The 24,675-nt window shown below is 32.6% G+C and overlaps 1 protein-coding gene and 1 long non-coding RNA gene across 7 annotated transcripts; both read right to left on the reverse strand.

The window, feature by feature from the left end:
• Positions 1-1,531: 1,531 nt before the first annotated feature.
• On the reverse strand, positions 1,532-24,420 carry LOC106050850 (transmembrane 6 superfamily member 1-like). Of its 4 annotated transcripts, none has more exons than XM_013205907.2 (9): positions 24,399-24,420; positions 20,678-20,891; positions 18,775-18,976; positions 17,803-17,885; positions 16,053-16,183; positions 8,935-9,042; positions 6,333-6,425; positions 4,984-5,103; positions 1,532-2,947 (listed from the first exon to the last, which is right to left on the reverse strand). In XM_013205907.2, exons 2-9 carry the CDS (start codon positions 20,874-20,876, stop codon positions 2,708-2,710), a joined length of 1,176 nt encoding a protein of 391 aa, XP_013061361.2. In that variant the 5' UTR covers positions 20,877-20,891; positions 24,399-24,420; the 3' UTR covers positions 1,532-2,707. The 4 variants fall into 4 exon arrangements, with proteins under 4 accessions (XP_013061361.2, XP_055895743.1, XP_055895603.1 ...); XM_056039768.1 differs by lacking the exon at positions 24,399-24,420 and adding an exon at positions 24,242-24,380 and having other exon boundaries at positions 16,086-16,183; XM_056039628.1 differs by lacking the exon at positions 24,399-24,420 and adding an exon at positions 24,242-24,380.
• Positions 10,321-14,907, reverse strand: LOC129928041 (uncharacterized). Of its 3 annotated transcripts, XR_008779638.1 has the most exons (5): positions 14,611-14,907; positions 11,780-13,065; positions 11,597-11,661; positions 11,369-11,450; positions 10,321-11,261 (listed from the first exon to the last, which is right to left on the reverse strand). It is a non-coding gene; the product is annotated as an uncharacterized LOC129928041 (long non-coding RNA). The 3 variants fall into 3 exon arrangements; XR_008779634.1 differs by having other exon boundaries at positions 10,321-11,450; XR_008779640.1 differs by lacking the exon at positions 14,611-14,907 and adding an exon at positions 14,165-14,443 and having other exon boundaries at positions 10,321-11,450.
• Positions 24,421-24,675: the final 255 nt, after the last annotated feature.

Below are 24,675 nucleotides of genomic sequence, written 5' to 3' on the forward strand. Positions count from 1 at the left end.
AGTTTAGAGTTTCAATTTTAGTTAACACAAGGCATAATTTCTAATCAAAATTTCTCAAAGGAGTCTACATTCTCTGGCAATTTTAGCATTTTCATAGATAAACTGATGGCATTAATTAGTGTCACCCTGATGAGAACCTGTCATATTAAGAGTGATTTTTTTCTTTTCCATCTTGAATGTGATGTAGTTCTAAGAAGAAATAAATTGCAATAACACTTTCAGGGCATTAAAACTTGAATATTTTAATAGGATAAGCTCAATTCGTAAAATGAACAGGCACAATAGTATCTCTGGATATAGTAACAAAATTTTAAACATTGATATAATTCTAAAGATTAATTTCACTTTTATATTTTGATGTACATCTTTAGAAAGACAATAGTCAAAGAAGGGAATGGCAAGTTAAAACTGTCTTTCTCGAATCTCTTCATTTAGTGCTCAGGAAATTTCTGTCCTATTTTTGCTGTTAGCAACTCATTTCTAGCAAGTGAAAATAAAAATGTAAAATCATCACTGTAAATAAACTATTTTTGGCCACCCATCCTGCACTAGTTAAAGTAGCCTTGTGACTTTGGCTTCATTTAAATGATAAAAGTATACAAATACAAAATAAATAGAAATCAATAAATCATGACATACATACTCTAATGTACCCACTAACATCAACTTGCAACAAACTAATACAATAGTAGAAATCTGAATCTTTTAAATAAAATATGTGTGAGGTATAGACTAGCCCAGTTCAATTAGCTTAAAAAAAACAGTTGATTTAGACAACAGAATCTGACATGGCAATAAGATCACTATTCATTGGATAATACTGGCATGAAGTTAAATTACAAGAGGAGAAAGCTTAAACAATTTGTCCTTTAATCAATCAGAAACACAGTTATACACCTTATTGACAAACACAACCCAATTTGAGACAATTACTTCTGTTTCCTGTTACTTCTGCCACTCTTGGAAAAAGCCACTAAGAAGTGCCATGCACTAGTTAAGATTCATGCAGAGTAAGAGAAATTCTAACCTTATTTCCCTCAGCAAAATAAATAACAGCTGACCTCAATGGTAATAAAGTTCTGAATTGATTTTGATGTTAATTTCAATTCATTTAGTTTAAAGCTTGCAATGTGAAGATTCGGAATCAGGATTTAAGCACACATCTTCAATTTCACACAAAATTCTTTCGTGGCCAAAGAATGAGTGATCAGATTTTGTGATAATTAACTTGCCATTTCAAAAAAAAAACTATAACAATGTATCATCCTGAAGACAATGGTATATAAAAATAAAGATCAATCTGTGGCCATTATATTTTGTCACACTGGAAAGTCAATGTCTCTTGGGGGGGGGGTCAATTTAAGCCTTGAAAAGCTAATAGGGATAAGAAAGTACCTTGCACATGGTGGAGATGAATCAGACTTTTATCCACAAAACAGTTCTCTGCATAGGCTACCCTTCAATGGATACATGAAGAGTTACCTATGGTGCTTGGCTGCCAGCCTTGTTTTTTCAGGGATGGGGGGGGGGGGGGGGGGGGGGGCGCTCATTTGGAGTTGAGATACCATTAATGTCTAATTGATGGGTGACCCTTCAGTCAGAAGTCTACTTAGAGTCATCTGGAAGATCTTGCCTAGGAGAGAAAGCCTTTCCACTGGTAAAAGGATCTTAAGTGTGAAACTTTCACTGGCATTAGAGAGTATTTCTATTAAGTAAAAAAGCAACAGTGGCCCTTTGTTGTAGAGCAAACAATGTAATACACAATACACATTATAATTTTATTTTGTCAATAATATTTTATAAGGTATAGATACACAGTATGGTTCAGTGTTTTACAATCATTGAGGTGTGGAGAGTTCTGACCATCAAGAGAAGTACATTTTGTCTTTGCCTAGTATAAAATATAATATGATGCAAATAAATCAATAATGAAATAATTAAATTCCCTACCATGTTCCAAGCACCAGTTTGTGACAGATACAAATATGAATCTTTTAAGTTTTTCTTTTTAATATATAAATTCTGACGAGTTCAAGAAAAAGATGAGAATAATAAAAAAAAATCTTGGAAGGCACTTCGATAAATACACTTAAATACACTAACCAAAAAAAATGATGATAGTTAAACATTTTTGTACAAAACCAATTGAATATTTCTGACAATACAAAGTTAGAAAAAAAAAATTCCTTGAGGTAAATTTCATTTGCTACTGTGTCAGACACTAAATGACGCAGTTGTAAGGCTGCTCAACTGCCTTAACAAGATTCCCCAATGAAAAATCTCAGCCAAGAGCCATCACTGCCCATATTGTGAGAGCAGTTAAAATGTAACCCCTATTGCAAGCGTATTTGAGCTAGTGTTTTTCACACATAAAAGCTCTTGAAATAAAATATTACTATAAAAATGATAAAATTAAATTTTTTCACAATACATGTCAGAATTGTAACATAAATAAAATGCCATTTCTGGTATAAGTAAATTAATAAGCAATTTCCCACTTCATTCTCTAATACATCTGATTAGAAATAAAATGAATATTTGTAGCAAAATTACTTTTACTTTAAAAGCAAATCTTTTGATTCAATGAAAGAATCATGAAATAGAAAAAACAAACTTGTATACACAAAATATAATGTCAGATTGGAGAATGCTTTCAACAGAGCACACAAAATATCTGAAGAAAATACTCATCTTGGCATTGCTGGCATCAATCTGTCTTTTTAATTACAGGCGTCCCAGAAGACAGTTGACCATTTCGACAAGATTGCGTAGCCTTGAGAAAGTAAAACTTGGCATTATTTAGACTGCAGTAGGCGGCTATTTGTGGCAGAATAAATAATATGCCATTTACCAGCCAGAAGATGATTCTGGCCAATGCTGTTTGAGGCACTCGGTGGATGTAGGGAGTTCTATAGTGGAAGGAGGAGCCCATGTAGGAAAACTGACCCTGAAAATAAACACAAAAAATACATGTGTGTTTAATATTATGTAGGAGTTTAGTCTTCAAAGGTGTTAAAATACCATGTTCTATAAAAAAAAAAAAACCACCATATTCTCTCAAATCTAAGCCACACCCTTTTAGCATTTTTGAAGGGTCCATTGGTTGTAGCTTACACTTGGGCCGCAGCTTAAAATTCAATAGATCTAAAATAATGTGAACTGCCAAATCTGCTAATTTTAACAATTACATGGGAAGCTCTCACAAAGGCAGCAGGACACATTTGAGGGCTAGTGGAAAACAATTGTAGAGGACAGGAGCACAAGACATACAGGAAACTTAAATAGACTCCGGGTGGACAATGGTTTTGTCTAAAATAAATGTGAAAAAATTGCATCTCGCAACTGTATTTGCATATTCAAGTGAAGCACTCATCCTTAATCTTCAGAGTCAAAGACATCGCTATTATAATTATTAATAGTAAAAAAAATTATTAAAAAAAGCATATTTCAATGAGCTTTGAGCTTTTTGCCTTCCCTTTTGCACTTTCAATTTTCCATGTCAGTGTTCTTTTTTGATGCAGATAACTTTGTCATCATGTGGCAATAGGTTAGCGTAATTGTATTATTTTGATTGATTTTGTTGGGCAATTAGGAAGTTATTGATATTCACAAACATTGAGACTGCTTAGTGAGCGAACTCCTTTGTAGCAGACACATAACATATATTTAATATATAAACTTTATTTACATTATTTTTTATTGCACCACACAAATATAGGTGTGCAATGGCACATAAAAACTTGCATTTGACAATAATATCCAAGAACTATTGGCTTGCTACAAGGTACTATAGACATAAAGATGTATCGTCAATTGCTGGCTTCTATCTGTTAACTCAACTGCTCCTGGTCCTCAACTGACCAAAACTTGACTGTTTAAGAATTTTGGTCTTCAAATGACCAATTCAATCTTATCTTATATAATACAGACCTTACTTCAAAAAAGAAGCTGATTACGTCCTACGAGTCATGCATCTAGTGATGCATATTAACCAATGACATAAATTCTGCCAAGTCATGAGTATGGAGTGAGGTCATTGAGGTCAAGACCTTATCCCAAGGTTCAATGAGCTCACTCCATACTAATATGATTTTGTGAATCACAGTACATAAGTGGCTCTAAAGTTTTCTATCAAATATCTAAAATCTAGAAAGTCACAAATATGAAGTGAGAGAAGGCGTATTCGTGTGTGGTGGATAACAAATCACTTGGCTATGCTAAATGTTTATTCAAGGTACCATGCCCCTTGGAGTTGCGTAATCAATCATCATTTTGCTTAGCTGTCTACATAACATGTTGCAGCTTAGACCTGCGTCTTAATTTTTTTGGTCAGATCTTTAACCTCAAAAGTAGGGTGTGGCTCATATAAAGCTTAAGCATAGCTTAAATTTGATGACAGTCATAGGTAGCGAAAAGAGAACCTAAATCAACCAACGGTTATTTCTGCGCTGGATGTGGCTAAATATGTAGGTCCCAGCTGGGACTGGGTAGCCACGTGAAGTACTGCATTCCTGCTTATTCTTTGGACTCGAAGACAAGCCTTATTATTATTATATTTGATAGAATTTGGTAAATTTTTTGGTAGATATTTACACACTTCAATAATGAAATATTGAAGAAGCAATTTTTTTTGGTGTTTTTATATAAAGTAATGTTTGGAAATAGAATTTTAATTTAAAACAAAAAATGCTAAGACTGAGAGGTGACAATCACAAAATGGTTAACTTAATGAAATAAAAAAAACAACAGTTAAACTATTTTACATTACATTTGTTTCTAGAAGTGAATTAAGTTCATCACATAATGAAATAGAGATCAAGATTAAATATTGATTACACTAAGATAGAGTTTAAACAATGACTACTTTTGTTCCTGATAAGCAAGTCGATTAGTACTACCAAAACAAGCATAGAGAAACTGGGGGGAAAAAAATTAAAAGTAAAATCAGTTTAGATCAAAATTAAGTGTGCAAGTATGTCTTACTTGACTTGCAGCTCCAGCATGGACAAGTATTAAACTCAAAATCCAAGACTGACCCGGTTGAATAAGTGAATAAATGGTCAATCCGTAGTATGGTATAAAGTACAAAGTATTGATCATCAGCTGAAAGATGAATTTGAATTATTGAAAATTTGAAACAATGTTTAATAAAGACTATATATGTTTAATAGCTATAGTTAACAATATTTATAACTGCAAGGACCTTTTAAAATTTACATTTACTAGATATAGCCAACAATGCCTATAATGTTTGTTTCGTAAGTTTTGGATGTTCCTTAAAAATTGAAACCTCCTGCAATATGTCAGGGGATGGAAGAGAGCAGGCTCAATATTGGTTTACTATCACAACTGTCTGTAGTGGGAAGCGTGATTGAGAGGCTAAGTGCTCTTGAAGTTGGCTTGGCTACCTAGAAGGGGGCTCGAGGTTCGACACCCGACTCGGGCAGAGTTGTGTTTACTGAGCGCCTAAAGGCAGCATGGAAAACCAACTCCTAGATACCCCCCCCCCCTCCCCAACTGGTCCACAAATGAGATTGGACCAAAGCGCTCTGAGCATGCTATAAGCATGAAAGTAGCGCTATATAAACGAAATAAATATATAGCAAATACTACACTAGCTGTCAGACACCCTAATGACCAAAGAAAGTATCTCTAGTGTACAATTTGTTCATACTTGTAAACACATGAGTGTTAAATGAGATTTCCTTTTTTTTAAATCTTGAATAATCAATCCCATTCAACCAATCACAATGATTACCATACTATCAGCGACCTTTTAAAGCATAACCTCTGTATGCTTTTAAGCAATAAGTCTCAAACTGTATAGTTTTATTCTAGATTGCCATTGCATTAGGACACTAACAATTTTATTAATGGTCTACTAAACATTTATTAGATATAACTGTGTAAGTGTAACTGAGTTGTTTATTTTCTGTGTGTGTCCAGCGTTTCAGAAGGTCCTGCCAAGTGTGTGTCTTCATAGTACTTCAACAATGTTATGTGAGACGTGTTTGTACTCGTTCACTGTTTACTGTAGTCTAATCTTGTTGAATAAAGCCATGTTATTGGTATTCTAGTATTTGTTATTTCATTACACTTAGCTACTTTCATTCCAGTTGAATTTACCATTGAAGATCTTTCTGTTCAAATTTACATTTAAGCCATTTTATTAAAGTCACAAATGAATGACAATTATTTCAGATAGTTAAATGAAGCACTGATAAAAATGGTCCACTAAGAAGTCTTTAAAAAATGAGAATAAAATAAACTATACCAAAATTTAAATTAACAAATTTATTTCCATTAATTTAATAGTGAATCACTTACATTACCTGTGCTTTTGGATAAGGCAGTGAATCAGACAAATAGGGCTCAATTTTCTCTTTGTATTGTTGTACTATTGAAACATTGCCCTCCATCACAGCCTGGGAACACAATAAAGATAGTGCTCAGCTCTCTTAAGGCAGTTATATAGTTCTATTACCTAGCAACAAGACAAGTCAGTTATACATTTCTATTACCTAGCGACAAGTCAGTTATACAGTTCTATTACCTAGTGACAAGTCAGTTATACATTTCTATTACCTAGCAACAAGACAAGTCAGTTATATAGTTCTATTACCTAGTGACAAGTCAGTTACACATTTCTATTACCTAGTGACAAGTCAGTTATACAGTTCTATTACCTAGCGACAAGTCAGTTATACATTTCTATTACCTAGTGACAAGTCAGTTATACAGTTCTATTACCTAGCGACAAGTCAGTTATACATTTCTATTACCTAGCAACAAGACAAGTCAGTTATATAGTTCTATTACCTAGTGACAAGTCAGTTACACATTTCTATTACCTAGTGACAAGTCAGTTATACAGTTCTATTACCTAGCGACAAGTCAGTTATACATTTCTATTACCTAGCAACAAGACAAGTCAGTTATATAGTTCTATTACCTAGAGACAAGACAAGTCAGTTATATAGTTCTATTACCTAGCGACAAGTCAGTTATATATTTCTATTACCTAGCAACAAGACAAGTCAGTTATACATTTCTATTACCCAGCGACAAGACAAGTCAGTTATATAGTTCTATTACCTAGCGACAAGTCAGTTATATATTTCTATTACCTAGCAACAAGACAAGTCAGTTATACATTTCTATTACCCAGCGACAAGACAAGTCAGTTATATAGTTCTATTACCTAGAGACAAGACAAGTCAGTTATACATTTCTATTACCTAGCGACAAGACAAGTCAGTTATACATTTCTATTACCTAGCGACAAGACAAGTCAGTTATATAGTTCTATTACCTAGCGACAAGACAAGTCAGTTATATAGTTCTATTACCTAGCGACAAGACAAGTCAGTTGTATAGTTCTATTACCTAGCGACAAGACAAGTCAGTTATATAGTTCTATTACCTAGCGACAAGACAAGTCAGTTATATAGTTCTATTACCTAGCGACAAGTCAGTTATACATTTCTATTACCTAGCGACAAGACAAGTCAGTTATATAGTTCTATTACCTAGCGACAAGACAAAGTTATATAGTTCTATTACCTAGCGACAAGTCAAGTCAGTTATACATTTCTATTACCTAGCGACAAGACAAGTCAGTTATATAGTTCTATTACCTAGCGACAAGTCAAGTCAGTTATATAGTTCTATTACCTAGCAACAAGACAAGTCAGTTATACATTTCTATTACCTAGCAACAAGACAAGTCAGTTATACATTTCTATTACCTAGCAACAAGACAAGTCAGTTATACATTTCTATTACCTAGCAACAAGACAAGTCAGTTATACATTTCTATTACCTAGCAACAAGACAAGTCAGTTATACATTTCTATTACCTAGCAACAAGACAAGTCAGTTATACATTTCTATTACCTAGCAACAAGACAAGTCAGTTATACATTTCTATTACCTAGCAACAAGACAAGTCAGTTATACATTTCTATTACCTAGCAACAAGACAAGTCAGTTATATATTTCTATTACCTAGCAACAAGACAAAGTTATATATTTCTATTACGTAGCGACAAGACTTACTGTAACTTGCTTTTAGTTTATTAGACCAGTAGTATTCTAAGCAAGTTTTACCCAAGAGCAAACAACCAAAAGGAAGTTTTCATTTTCTAGAATTCCATACAGTTAATCTCAATGTTGTATCATTTAGTGACAGTATACACTTCCCACCAAACAAAAAGTAATGTACTGTCTTTATATTAGTTGTAGACAACTACACCAGACTTATGCAGATATGTCTACACCAAAAATACACTTCTATGTGAAAACCCTAAAAAGTCCATACTTCATGGTTGAAGATGAGCAGAATCACATCTTCTATCATATGATGATGACTGTGGAGACTGGCCTTGACTTGGAAAAGCTACACAAGTAGGTTGTACCTATTGCTGCTTTGTCTGCACTAGCTCTGAATTTTTTTTTAATCGTCTCTTATTGCTCTCTTTGCCCTGCAGCCTGAGACATCAATACTGAAGGCTCCAGACCATGGTGAGTGATAACAGGCTAGTTCCTTCCACTCACAGGTACTGGTTTCACATTTCTTTTTAGGTATTCTCTGTATTGATCCCCTTAAGACCACCTTCTGTTCCCCATGAAATAGTTGTTACAAAGTCAACTGTTTACATTCAGCCCATTGTCATTGGGACTTTTTTTTTTTTTAGAATGAAGACTGCAAAAGCATTTGTTGCATTATTTTGTGTGTTATTAAGTGTGCACATGTTCTGTTAGGTAAGCATCCAGAAACATAATAATTTGGCAATCTACTAACAATTTATCTGAAAAGTCCAATGTCAAATACTGTTGTTATTAAAATTGGAAGAAATAATGATTTCAATTAAAGACCCTGATAGCTGTACATGATTACAAATAATTACAGAGAGAACAATGAATATTACTTACTGTAAATCTAAATAGTGTAATACAAATGGCAAAACTGTAATATATTAAAAGTATAACATCCATCGGCCGCTTTCTTAAGCTCAACAATTTTGTGTCCTCTTTGTCATCCTATAAAGAAAGAAAACAGACCAATGTGTTACAGTTAGCTCCTACACTTGTAGAGTGAGATATATTGTGGAAGTTACACTAATTAAAAAAAAAAGTCCTGAAAGGGAATTTTCCCTTTTTTTAAAAAAACTTACATTAATTACTACTGAACAACACTCATATACAACCTTAGAGTGGTGCATAATTTACTAATCTGGGATCAGCTATCCCTAGCAACCTAAATCTAGACAATGAGGTGATATTAAAATAATTGGAAGGCCTATGTGGCTATGGCCATATTCTCAGAGCGAGTCTGTGAAAATGCCTAAATCTAGACAATGAGGTGATATTAAAATAATTGGAAGGCCTATGTGGCTATGGCCATATTCTCAGAGCGAGTCTGTGAAAATGCAAAATTAACCACAGCAACCAAATTGTTATTCTACAATGCCTGTGTTTTGAAAACTTTATGGCAGTGAGAGCTGGTCAGCATTGATTGAATGGCTTTTATGCCAATGGTGCATTAAATGTAGGCCCTATCTCCTGGAAAGATCATGGCTCTAACCAGAACAATTTTAAACTGGCCAATGCACACAGTGTTTATGTATTACTGACACAAGAAAAACTACATTGGCTCAGACTTTTCAGCTACACAAGAAATGGAGAAATTCTCTAAGTGAGAATGCTGATGTAACCTGACCAAAGGGACATCCAACCTACAAAGATGTCTCTGCAAGCAGGACTTAAGGATTACGACTATCAATGAAAGTATGTGAGGGGAAATGTCCAGAATCTAACAGCCTCAAGACTGTATGTGCTTGTATAGCCTTGCAGAGAGCAAAAGGAATAAGCCAACCTTAGAAAGAAAAAGAAAGCTTCCCTATCCTGAAAGCCCTTAGAGAGATTCATTCTCATGTACGAAGTGTTGCAAAGTTTGTCAGATTGACAGATGGAGCCATATATACATTTATTAACTAATAAAACTGATTTTTTTCCAATCAAGCAAGCTGTGATAGAAAGTGTGCTTCTATTGTGTGACCAGTATTGGTATTGTATTGACAAACTAGGTGACCTTTGTTGTTACTATTCGGATGAATGAACTACTGTTTCATCTATGACTGTAGTCAGTTAACAGGAAAGTTCTTGTTACAGCTCCCTTATTTATTTGATAGAAACTATCCAAGTTTCTCAAAACTTGTCTGGGAGTCCCTCTGGTTAGGGTGTAAAAAAAACTCATAACTCGGTCATCCGATGATCCGACAAAATCAAGCTCTATTGTTTCTTTATCACATCCCACAATGGCATCTGAGTGTTTCTCCAGTACTGGTGCCAAAAAGTGTCACATTATGCTAAAAATTAAAGTTGAAGTTTTTGGTTTCATTTCAACTGTATTCACTTCTTCAACCAGTTCACTTTAAGAATTTATCAATAGAAAATGAATTGCAAGATGTAGATTTTGACAGCAGTGTCTATTCAAGGGGTACCCCCTTTTGCGTCACAGGTGCATCACCGGGACACCACTTGATAATTTAACAATGACCAATTGATAAATTCATTGTATTTTAGCATAATATAACTGTCTTTATTGATATTAGTCTTTAGATACTGAAATTTATGCTTTTGCATAGAAAAAGTGGATTTGAGCTCAATTCAAAAATTGGGACACCGTAGCACCTGTGACACTACAAGTTAAAGTTTTTTTAAAAGATATTCTGTGAGAATATAGAAATTATTTTATTTTTGCACTAAAGTGATCCATTAGACTTGTTATTAAGTTCACTATTCTAGTCATAAAGTACCCATTTGTAAAAATGCTGCTTTAATTTCACAAAATGTCGCAGGTGCTTCATGGGACACCATTTTTTAAAATAATGTTTATAAGTTTATATTTTTGTCTTATCTGTGCACAAGTGAATGATCATTATTATTTTTAATTATTGACAAATATATATTTTATATCTTTTGTTAGTTTTAACACACAGAAAAAGGTTTGAAAAAAAAAAAGAAAGAAAAGAAAACACATAAAACTGTACACAAATTTTATTTCACAAATTCAGAAATCAAAACATTCCACTCTCAAACTATTGCCATTGGTATCAACATCACTTCAGTAACAATCATGTCTGCATACACTAACTGTATGTCCTGCACTTCTGGATATACAAATATATTTCTTTTATTTCTGTGCCTTTTTTAAAAATTATTTCTGCGCTGATCATCCAGGACTTCTATCACAACTCCTGTTAGAAAAAATTACCAGCAATGTTGAAAAGTTAATACTTCAATCTAAAACATACTTTGAACTTGTTTATTGAAATTAAAAGGTACACAGTGCAAAAAATTATACCTGGATAGAATATTTCCCCATACTTGACAATCACACAGCTATTTACAATGTACTTTTGATTAGTGAAGGAATTTGTTTGGGCCTGAAAAAACAACAACATGGGGCTGAAATACTTAATTTCTAAAATGAGTCTAAAATTATTTAGTAGGGTATATTATTAAAAAACAACTTATACAATACAGGTAACATAAGATTCAATTAAAATGTTTATATGTAAAAGCTCTTTACCTTTGAATTTGAGCATATGGGACTGACATCCAAAGAGTCTTCAAGATTTGACTGAGATTGCACTACTGAAGAAAAAGAAACAATTTCATTTAGAAATCAATTACGTAATTTTAAAATGAATAATGTTTTTTTCTCAGATAATTGTAAAGTGCTATTTAAAAATAAATAAATACAAGTACTTACCATTTTGTTTCTGAAGTTTGAACACCTTCCAAGAGCCACATATTTCATCATGCAGGCACTGACTGCCATATGAATTTCTGCATGGATAGCAGAAACAGCTTCTATTTCTGTAAGCAATAGTGTTAGGTGTAATACCTCTCACTAGGTCATTAAAAGATCCTTCTTTATTTACTGGTCGCCACTTTGATACCTTTTGCAGTGTACCATCACTCTGAACATACTCCACTCTGCTAATTCATCTGTGCAATTTTTTAAAGGCTCAATACTTGTTAATTAAATCCACACCACAGTTGCTACATGATCTTTCAATGCACTGCAGCTTATGAAAACAATTGGCATTAGTTCTTGGGCATAGAGTTAAGTCAAGTGATGAAGCTAGATTTATTAATGTCAGCTCTCTGTGTCCTTTTTTGATCAGAAATTTATTAATGCCCTCTATATATATAAAGAAAAATCTTCAAACACAACTCACATAAGCAAGACTGCATCTTATGTTAAGTAGCTTTTGCATGAAACGTTTTCCTGTTTGAGCACTAACAGATGATTGAGAGGGATCAGTTCTTGAGACATCCCCTCTACTGTAAAAAATGAATATTGTTTCCAAGGCATTTTGTGCAATGCAATCACGTCATTTTTTTTCTTGCAATTTGTTCTGATTTGCACTTGGACATAAAACTTCTTGACCAAATGTTAGAAATGAGTAGCACAACCTCTGAGTTTGTTGTACTTACTAAGGATACTGCAGAGTACTTGTCTACGAGCACTAGACATCTGACTTTTTTTTTTGCTGGTGGAGTGTAGTTAGGTTTTGATACTTTCTTTAATGTTGTTTAGAAGGATGAGCTTTCTTCTCTCAGGTAGGCGCAGAAAGCGTAAGTCATGGACAGCTTTACTTTTTCTTAGGGAGCATATTTGTGTGAGACCTTCAAAAACTGCAGCATATTTCTTGGGTGACCTAGGCAATTTCATCAAAGCCCTTGAAACAGCCATTTTTTTTTTGCCACTGGAGTCTGGAATCCAGTACCTAGTGATTCACCAACCTCTGCTGAGATGACATTAAGTGGACTATTAGCTTGCTGTTTTCTTTCTTTGCGTTTTCTGTTTATCCAAGCTTTTTCATGTGGGCTTAACTAGGCCCTGTATGCAGCTTTTCTCAACCTTTCCTTTTCTCTCTGCTCTAAAACAGCAACACGTGTTAGAGACTCAGGCTTTGATGCTTGTAAATTTAGAGTCTTTCTTGGCTTGTAGACGCCTTGAAACTCTAACAGATACTCCATTACTGAAATCTGTAATTTATAAAAATGTATAAGTATAAATAGATCTATTATATATAATATAGGCCTACTAATAAATTTCATAAACATATTTATATATTGGTGCATTATTTAAATCTAGTCTAGTAATGCCCATAATTGCTTGATAGGGATAGACTCAATCAATAGTATAGGACTAGTACTGTTAATTATATTAACTTAAGTTATAATCATTCAGTGGTAGACTGAAAGAACTGAATACAATATAATTGAATATACTGTATAAACAATACAATGGAAATTAAGTGCAGGTTAAACCAAACTTTGTTTTAGATACAATCTACATTTTAATATAGAATAGGTCTATAATATAGATCTAGTCTCTAGATATTTTTCTAGATACTGGTCAATTTAAAGAAAAATATATTAAATCTAAAATTAGATTCTAAATCTAGTCATTATATAATGATCTAGTCTAGAGTCACTAGTCTAGATTCATAAATGATTTCTAATCTAATAATCTTAAATCTAGTTTAGATCTAAATCTAGATATTGAATTAGATCTAGACTGACTAGACTATTCTACTCTACTCTAGGTCTAGATCAAGACTCAAGAGTAAATCTAGCTATAATATAATGAATTACATAATTAGATCTAGGTCTAGATCAAGAGTAAATCTAGATAATGAATTACATAATTAGATCTAGATCTAGAGTAAATCTAGATTTAGGTCTAGAGGTCTAATCAGTCTAGATTTCTAGATCTAGAGTTAAGCTCTTTAAAGTTTTAAAGACAAGTGTCCGAGATGCGCCTCAAACGAAAGATCAAATAGTTCTAAATCTTATTTACAGTAATAAGTAAATTTTAATTATTTAATATTTCTTAAACAGTACCGCTTTATTTCTTTTAGATGTAGCTAATATTATCTGACACTGTAAAATCTTTAACAAACTATCACTAAAATCTATTATTGGACTTAACAGACGCAAACTAGGACACCATTTGTAAACAAACGGAGTAGTGTCCACTGAAACGCCCCAAACGATGTAAAGTAAAATTACAAAAAATATAAAATGAAAGATGTCAAAAAATGTTCATTTAAAATGATTAATTATGAAAATAGTTTATTACATATATTAAAATCATTTAATCTTAATTAAAACTTCCATGAATACAGAAAACGTAACAAATCCTGAACTCGCATTAGACGCTACATGTGACGCCATAATTTATGCATGGAAAACACCAGCATGGGGTCCCATGGAGCGCCTCAACGCCTAATCCAATTTACTTCTCAAAATAAAAACAAATTAATTATTTTAAATCCCTACACACGTCTACTATTACATCAACATAATTGTTTTAGAAATATAAACTTTTTGTTTAGTAACAGGCTTTAAAATTGATTAACTTTACGATTTAAGACTAAATTGTGTTCAAGACGCTTCACGTGACGTCATGATTGAATGGTTAAATTTAGTAACCTCGTAATAAAAAAGCACTTCGATTAGGATATTGCAATCAAACTTATTTGTAATAAGCTTAAATTTCAGTAGAATAATGAAATATCTACGTACCTGATGGGTTGTTGATTCACAAAAGATCACAAAAAACAGATTAAATGAGGTTTTTGTGCAAGATTGCCGGCGATTGATCGTGTCGACGCTTGAGGCGCATCAATGCTTAATTGTGGGACACGCTATTGTTTACGTACTCCTGTTAATTACTACGCTAGTATTTCCAGCGGAAACGGCACTTCTTTTGTTCTACACAATACCTGTGATGCTCAAAAGAACTCTCATTCATAAAAAGTAGTGTCGTGGGAAAAATAATCCCATTCTTAACACACGCAGCACAGGCGCTTCATCTGGGACACCTCGAACTATTTTAAGCTCGTTATGCATGTTTAGAAAGCTTTTAACAAAAAAAATACTTTAAAAGAAATCTTTAATGCTTGCTGTAACAGAAATGCAATGTTGAGCATATTATTTATTTCTTGTTTACAATTCATAGAGGATTGTAATTCCGTATAAAGTGGGACACATTGCGATGCGCCTCAAACGCCTTTTTGTGGCCGTGTTTAATCAATATTTTGATAACCTTGAGAAAAACTAAATAATGACATTGAAATATGAGGATCTTGTTAACATATTCCAACAAAGATGGAAGTTTTATGCCCCTTGGTTTTAGTACGATATTAATTCAATCATACCATGGTGTTCCGTGTTACATCAAAAGCCGCCATTTTGGGTAGTAATTTCACACATTTTTTACAATTTCAATATTTCCCTAGCACCTTATGAGCTCAAAATATCAAAATTTATAGATTAACCATTTCTTAATGCAATGTAATGCAAATTGTCACATTTGAATAACAATCTTATGAAATACGGACTTTTTAGTGAACCAACACCTAGTTGTAACCAGTACTGGAGAAACACTCATCTGTCCTCATGCAAACTTACACACTTCCAAACATTAGCTCAGATATTCCCACTGACACACACAAACAAGTAACATTTGATTATACACACATACCTACATTCACCATTGACAGTGCTGATATAGAGAGTAGGGTTAAACTGAATGAGAAATAAATCTAATAATTGCATAGATACTCAAAGTATACTAGACTTCTATTACACAAGCAATGATTTTCTTAAAGAAATTTATCTGAGGAATCTAAAAGTGATAAAAAAAAAAACAATTGTTAAAAAAAAAAGTAAAATTGGTTGCTATGCCAACATTATAAATTGTTTAGAACTTGCTAAAATTTATCTCCAAGATTATGCATGAAGTAAACAAACCAAAGAGAGGAAGGACTGAGCCTAACCTCAAGCCACTACAGAAAAGAAGAATGTATTATAAGGATTTTATAAACAGAATGAACCACAATGGTCCAACTAACTATAGAATAAGTGATTCATTAGAAAGATGGTGAAAACAATTAAAAATTCGAATTATATATAATAAAAAAAAAAGTTTTGCAATTATAAACATCTCATCTGTTTATTGCTACCTGACTTGAAATGTGGCTCTTAAATTTTTTCACTTCTTGCATTTTCTCATGAAAAAATCTCACAGACATAAGAGCAGAAATAACGACACAAGGAAGATGAAGTAACAATGGCCATCCAACTCCATCTTTACCTAAACGATAAGAAAAAAAAAAAGGCGTTAAACAAACATTATCTGCTATTTAAAAAGACATTGAAATGAACAGATTCACTATTTTCTCAGCATAGTTTAAGGCTGTACTTGATAGGTATACATTTATTAATTTATCAATTATTTTCTCAGAAATAACTTAGATACACATTGAAAGGAACAGATTCTTATTAAACACTTTTATCAGCAGAGAAGGTTTAAGGATTTTTGCTTGAAATATGTTTTATATTTTTTAAAGTTTAGAGAATTTTCGTTGTTGTTGTCACAACAGAGCAAAGTTTTCTTTTTTTTAAGTTAACTAGAACATTAAGCAAGCAGAATATAAGAATATACTTTTTTTTTTAAACAAAAATTATATAAAGGAAAACATAGCATAATCACAGCCATATCTCTAAATAAAGCAAGATTTATCTCTTTTCTATATAAAACAAAATTAATTAATTACCACCAACTGATTAACTAATTGGTTAATTTTTTGAAAATGATTCAGGTATTGTCTTGACAATGAATAATTGTGCAAAACCTCCACTTGATTAGAGAATAGATAGTGCAGCGGTTCTCAATCTTTTAAGCTCGGCGTCCCCTTTTTACAATCCCCCATTCTGCCGCGACCCCACCCCCTCACACACACAGCAATAGAAGAATAGACAATAACAATCCATATTTTCGATGGTCTTCGGCAACCCCTGGCAAATCGTCAATCGACCCCCAAGGGGGTCACGAACCACAGGTTGAGAACCCCTGAGATAGTGGGAGAAAAAAACTGTAATAAAATCCACACAGAAAGATGGAGCTTTGTACAAATATTTATTGTTTCGCGAAAAAAAAACCTGACTTATTTAATGTTTTTTAACAACCACCATGGGGGAAAAGCAGAAATTCTTTTGTGATGTCTTTATGTCCAAGATGTTTAAATAACATAAACTAACAATGTGGCAAGTCTTTTGACTCCCAAGAGTGCACTGTTTCACACAACTACACAAACACACATGGGACCTGCATATTTTGTCACTTCTAACGCAGACAAAGCCATCTTCAACTGGGGGTTTACTTAAGTTTTCTTTTCATCATTAAGAAAAAGGCAGTTCCTATTAATGAACAGCTGGAACTCCAACAAGATTACACAAAAAGTAGACAAAGTCTACTAAGTCTACTACTAATAAAATGGTCTCACATTGGATAACTGGAGGTCATTATTGTGAAAGGGATTTGGGTAAGTTTGTGAGCACAACTGACTTGAAGGGAAAACTTACAATTATAGGACATAATTATCTTCCTTTTTGAAGGAACATTTGCAATTTATAAGATAAGCTTGTATGCAACACAAATATGTGATCCTATTTTTATTTTTTAGTTCTATTTTTTATTTCTTTAGTGTACAAATTATAGATCAAATCCATTCTTGTCACTCTGCTGAATATGGAACTCAAACAGAAACAAGATAGAAAGCATTGAAGAATGACAACATTGAGGTTAGGTGTGCATTATACACACATATCATTTACTGCAGCACTTGGCGTACAATATAACATCAGAATGAAGAAATATAACTCACAATCTCAAGACAGAAAATTGGCTATTAGGGTAACTTAATTACCTACCCATGAGTACAGCCAGCAGAAGAACAAGTTTACTGTAGCCAAATGAACCAATCCAGTATAATCCAACATCATAGAAACTTTGACTGACACAATTAAAAAAAATGTACAATATTAAGACATTTTAAGAAAACAAAGTAATCTATGTTAAGCATTTTTTAATCTCCTTTTTATTCCATCTATGTATTAGATTTAGAATAAACCTTTACCTAAATCTAAATAATCTAGATCTTAAATTAAAAAGAAAAAAAAATGTACTAATATATTTTCACTCATTTAAGAAGCATTTTGCATATTAGATCAAGACTAAAGAATCTACTAGAGATCACTAGATATCTAGATAAGAATCTACTAGAGATCTCTAGATATCTAGATTAGGACCCTGTAGGCATCTATCTGAATGTCTCACTGGAATTTGACAGTCAAATATAAATCAATAAACTAGATCTAATCTAGATTTTAATTTACAAAACAACAACAACTACTAGCATATTATATGATATTTTAAAATATTTCTTTTGCAATTAGCATACTAGATCTAGATCTACATCAAGTTTACAGGCTTCTTTGAGAGTCTCACTGGAAGTGGACTTAGTCTGATACCTAACCTTAACCCAAAACTAAACCGAAAAATTGTGTCATAATTATATATATCTCAATAAATTTCTTAATTGTGTCATATTTATATATATCTCAATAAATTTCTTTTCTTTTTTTTATTATATATTCTTCTCTACGCCCCTAGTAAAAGTTTGAGAAGCAGTGACTTATACAATTATTTATATAACTATTTGAATCAGTTAAAAATAAAAGGATTACCAAATAAATTTAAATACTATATATATATATATATATATATATATATATATATATATATATATATATATATATATATATATATATATATATATATATATATAAAATAGGACTATTAGAAGAAAAAAAAGGCATATGCACGGATCTCAATCCACTTACTTCCATGATACAGCAGCTAGCATCATTAAGTACAAGGCATAATGTGCTATTCCATCCCAGTAGGACATCATTGTGCCATGTGCTGTCTTTAAATATGGCTCACCTTCCCTCAGATAGGATCCCATAAACTCAGCAATCAGTCCATCATTTTCTAATGCAATGATTAAACTCATCACTGAGTTGAAGGTTAACAGGCTCAAAACTGAAAAAAACAACAACAACAGAATAATCAATATAAATATAAAGGATTTCAGAGCTGTCAAAATATTTTTTTAACTTGCTTATATATAATATATACATTAGGGGTGCACCGGATAGTCGCTCCGGCTTCTGATGAATATTCAGCCTTTTTTTTACTATTCGGCTCCAGGCGAAAATCACTGCCGGATAGTTGGCCGAATAGTAAAAAGTACACCTATTTAATGAAGTGGACCTCTTTCCATCAATGTCTGTTATAGAATGTATTAATGTTTGTATTATAACATAATAATGTGCTTAAAATAGAGCCTATATTATATGAATATGCACCAAACATCTTTTATTATAAAGACAAGGTTGGTTAATATAAATAGAAATGAAACTTTACATTATAAATGCACTTTACATACAGAGCATCAATGGCTGGCATTTTCATTTTGTCTTGACCTTTGAGTGGGTTAGTTAACATGTTAAGATGTTATATTCCTTGACTACGTCACTCTGTCTAGCTGTGCAGGTATATCTCTAGAGGTAGAGATGAACAACTCCCACCCCCTTTTTATTTGTTTAGTCCATCACATTGAGGTTATTCATAGACAGGTGACCACAAGTCAAATACGATAGACGTAGGTTTAATGTCAGCATATTGACACTCTCCAGAGGTCACACCTTACGAGTGTACTGAGTTTGTTTACTTGGTAGTAAATCTTTAGTAGGGGGGTGGACTTCAAGCCACACCTCCATACAGGTAACCAGGTATATCTCCAGGGGTAAAGATGAACAACTCCCATCCCCTATTTGTTTAATCCATCACATTAATTTCATTGATTGACAGGTGACCACCACAAGTCAGATACGATGGACAGGGGCATAAGAGGGAACTGAGTTTGTTTATTTGGTAGTAAATCTTTATTAGGGGGCTGAACTTCAAGCCATACCTCTACACGGGTAACCGAACAATGAGTTTGTAGAAAAATCTCTAATCAATTCTATTTCAATGTTTTGTTCCAAGTTTTAAAATCTCAACTCAATTCATTTTCCTAAACACTCTCATCTCCTCTGTCCCTTGACTTTCGTTGTGGGGGGTGCTGTAAAAGTTTGCCTAACGAAAACCTTCCAATTTTTTAGGTCAGCAGCTGGATATCAAGAGAGAGGCTGGTCCATTCTTTTACATTGTCCAGCCAGTTTTTCTGTGGACAACTAACTAAACACTAACACTTTACAAAATCAAAAAGATATTTATTTTCTATCAAAATCATGAATTAATTGGAAGAACATATTATTATTATAGCTTTTATATAGCGCTACTTTCATGCTTATAGCATGCCCAGTGTGCTTTTGGTCCAATCTCATTTGTGGACCGGTGGGGGGGAGGGGGTATCTAGGTTTTCCGTGCTGCCTTTAGGCGCTCAGTAAACACAACTCTGCCCGAGTCGGGTGTCGAACCTCGAGCCCCCTTCTAGGTAGCCAAGCCAAGCCAAGTTCAAGCGCACTTGGCCTCTCAACCACGCTTCCCACACATATGTGTGTTTGTGAATTGAATGACTAAACTCTGAAACATTATGTTTGTTTCGTACACATTTTAGAGGTCCTGACTGTGATATGTACTTATTTATTGTATCTTCCATTGACATAACATTTATTTATAAGCATATTTATAATGAAATGTTTACTACTTCCATAAGATTTCAATAGGCCTACATACCATAAAAAAAGGAGTCCACTTTCTGTAATCTTCTCCGTAGTATTATCCATGGTATTCCAGAAACAAGTGTAAAAGTAACTAGGCCAGTGATTAGAATAAGACGCTCATCTTTCAACACAGATATTGCATTAAACGTATAGGAACAAGGAAGTGCTGCTAAGGATGTCAAAAAAACTATGATGGCTCCGGTTAGCGTCATTCTGCTGCATCAAACCTAGAAAGATACAACAGTTTATTAAAATACCTAAATAACCAGTGACTAAATCAATTATTTCTTTATTCAAAATAACTGCAACATTATACTTAAACAGGGTGTCTTTTTGTCTAGACTTCTATCAAACTATCTATCAAAGCCTGCAATTTTATCAGCATAATATAAGGTATTATATTTATATATTATATACTCTCACTGAGAGTAACGCTGCACTGATGCCAACATTTTTTATGTTTGAATTTGTATATCTTCATAATGATTAGATCTAGTAAAAAACTTTACTATGAACTCCTAATCCATTTGCCTATAAAAGAAAATATATTTTGTTGTATTATTACTCATTGTTAAAATTAGATTTGATGTTAAGGTGGGTCAGGTCAATGCTTTGAAGCGTAGGACGTAATCATCTTCTTTTTTGAAGTAACGTCTGTATTATATAAGATAAGATAAGTGCTTAGAGTTTTGAACATTTTTTACAACTTCCTTCAAGAATTGAACATCTTGAAGAATCTCTAGAACACTTGAGAAGTATGGTGTTTTAAAAATGTTATAATTTTTCCAATGCTCCATATCGCCCATCTCTGCTTAGAAACCAATGTTACACATTTAACTGAAAGGCCATAAGCCCAGTACCGCATTACCATACTGCTACATATTTAGTGTATTAAATGTCTTGAAAAGGCCCTTTACTAAGATATTTTGAGATGTGGGGCCCTCCAGATATTATTTATTGGGGGGGTGGTCCTAATAAGCTTTAGTAGCTTGTGAACTGAGAAATAAAAATAAAGGCATATTTTAAAACAAACAGATTTAAGTGCCTAAATTGGCCAAAGTAGTTTAAAGTTTAAATTGATTCTTTATTCCTTGTTTTATTAAATTAAAATCTATATATTACATTCTTCAGAAAACTTATTAAGTTCTTCAATTAGATCTTGAGTCTAGTTTGATAAGCATCTTACTATGTACTATCTAGATTAGAAGTAAGAGAATCCTCAAGTCTCAAGATCTAAATCTATGTGTCTATGTAAAGTATAGTATTAATGTAGATCTAGTAGATGTGATGATAGATCTAGAGTCTACACCTAGAATCTAGTTTTAAGATTCTAGTTAGTAACTTGACTTAGTAAGTAGATCTAGATTAATAGATCTAGATGCTACTAGTATATCTTCATCTAGATCATGATTATTATGATCATGATGATGATAATCAATCAAAATTTTGTACAAATGCTCCTTCTTCCCTAGTGCTATTACTACTATTAGAGTATGGAATGGGTTGCCTGAGCTAGCCAGGAAAACCAATGACTTGGCTTATTAATCATGTTTATCATAATATGATAATAATAATAATTATTTATTACATCATGATCATCATTCAACATGTCAGATCATCATAAATCATATCAAATGTCTTCTTATCTTATATAATACAGACGTTACTTCAAAAAAGAAGATGATTACGTCCTACACGTCATGCATTCAGTCATGCATATTAACCAATGACTTAAATTCTGCCAAGTCACTGGTTTTCCTGGCTAGCTCAGGCAACCAATTCCATGCTCTAATAGCACTAGGGAAGAAGGAGTATTTGTACAAATTTGTCCTAGCATATGGGATGAGGAATGTGCCTTTATCTTTGTGTCTTTCAGAGTATTTTATTAAATTTTGTTTTTGTATTTGAAGATTATGGTTCAGTGTTTTATGTATAATTGCTACTTTACTTTTGAATCTTCTGTCCTGAAGGCTTTCTAAATTTAGTGATTTTACTAAGAAAGCTGTCCTCATTTAATGTTAGCAAAAAGGCCTTGGCTATGTTTTATCATGCTCATATGTATAATTGCTACTTTACTTTTGAGTCTTCTGTCCTGAGGGCTTTCTAAATTTAGTGATTTTACTAAAGGTGTTACTCTAGTCAAATGTGAATATTCGTTTGTTATGAATCTCACTGCTCTATTTTGTGTCTGTTCCAGTTTCTTAATGTTTTCTTGAGTTGAGGGGTCCCAAACGGAGGATGCATATTCTATTATTGGCCTAACCAAGGTTAAATAACATTTTAGTTTTATGTTCTTATTTGATTTATAGAAATTTCTTTTAATAAATCCTAATGCTTTGTTTGATTTTTTAAAATTTTTATAGTTTCATCAATATGTGGATTCCATGACAGTTTTTCATTTATTATAACACCTAGGTATTTTGCGTTTTTAGTCTGTGTTACTGGTTTGCCTTGAATAAGATAAGTGGAATTAATTTGTTTTAGTTTTTTTGTTACTCTTGACTTAAAGGGAAACTCCGATAGTTTTTCAAATTTGAGTTATTGACATATTTAAATTCTGCGTAAAAAGTTGTAATAGTAAACATGATATCATTTTTTATTTAAATGCTTAGAAATTTTTATATTTAATAAATTAGTCAGTAAATTCTTGACATCTAAAAAAAAACAGGATTCCTTGAGATTTTGTTTTAAGTTATTTGATGCGTCACTTCCCTAAACAATATTGAAAGAGAAACTTGATTTAACCAATCGTATCACTTCATCCTTACAGTAGCTGTTAGGCTTAGTGACGGCCTAGTCCAGAGCTATGATACAGTTATATATATAAACATGTATAGATAGATCCAAAAGCATTAGGATAACCAACTCGAGAAAAAAAAAGTAACATTTTCATCTAAGCCTCTCCCTATCCCAAGAAGTAAATAGATCGTGTGTCTGAATGATTCAAACAAGCTGGTCAGTGTAAGGCTAGTCGAGACTATGTGTAGTCGGTCATGACAAGAAAACCAAGCGATAGTGTTTGTTGTGTGTTGAGTGGTCTGGCGAGAAAATACACACTGCCATGATTAGTCAAGCATGTAAATCTACTTATAATACGCATTTTTTCTTTGCTTACAAGATCCTAGATCTAACTGCATAGACCAAGACCAAGATATATTTCTTTTACGAGAATGTAAGCTTTGCTGTATGATCTCCTTTATACAATAAGTCAATAGATTAAAACACCTTAGTGACGTCACATAGAAACCCGGTGAAAGTCTGACTGTTTTGGATGCGCAGGAAAATTACGTCGGAAAAACATCAATTACTAAGACTAAGTTATTATTGCAAATAAAAAAAAAGAAGAATATATTCATTATCTGTAAATCAAAACACATATTATATCAAAAATTGTCAAAACCATCGGAGTTTCCCTTTAACAACTGACATTTTTCTGGGTGGAAAGACATGCTCCAATTTGATTCTGTAATACTGTAATTCATAATAATGATAATTGTATTAATGATAAATTCTCTGTAAAATATCTGGGTCTTTTGGTAAAAGATAAAAAGATCTATAAAATATTAAGCTACATTACCATATTACTTTTATTTGGATAGATCTGTAATTAATTGTAATAAAAATTACAATATACATCTAGATCTAACTATAACATTTTATTTTTATTCAACTTTGCAGAAAATGAATGATAATGAATAATGTTTATTGTCAGAAACTAGAAAACTCTTCTTAACCTGGAGTTTGCTTTTTGTGCAAGATAAAAGATTGCCGAGTAGGACCTAGATTCTAGATACTATTCAATATTAAAAAGAAGGCTAATGGATTTGATTGAGACAGTAATGTGTATTAATATTATTATCATATTTAGTAAAAAAAAAACAAATAACATAATATACTGAATATACTCTATAGATATATCTATAGATATTATATTATTATAAAGTATAAAATATCTACTCTTTTCTCCCTTTTAGAAATAAAAATGTAAATACCTAGATCTATAGTAACTAG

This window comes from Biomphalaria glabrata, chromosome 1, assembly GCF_947242115.1.
Source record: "Biomphalaria glabrata chromosome 1, xgBioGlab47.1, whole genome shotgun sequence".
Classification (NCBI taxonomy): Eukaryota; Metazoa; Mollusca; class Gastropoda; family Planorbidae; genus Biomphalaria; species Biomphalaria glabrata.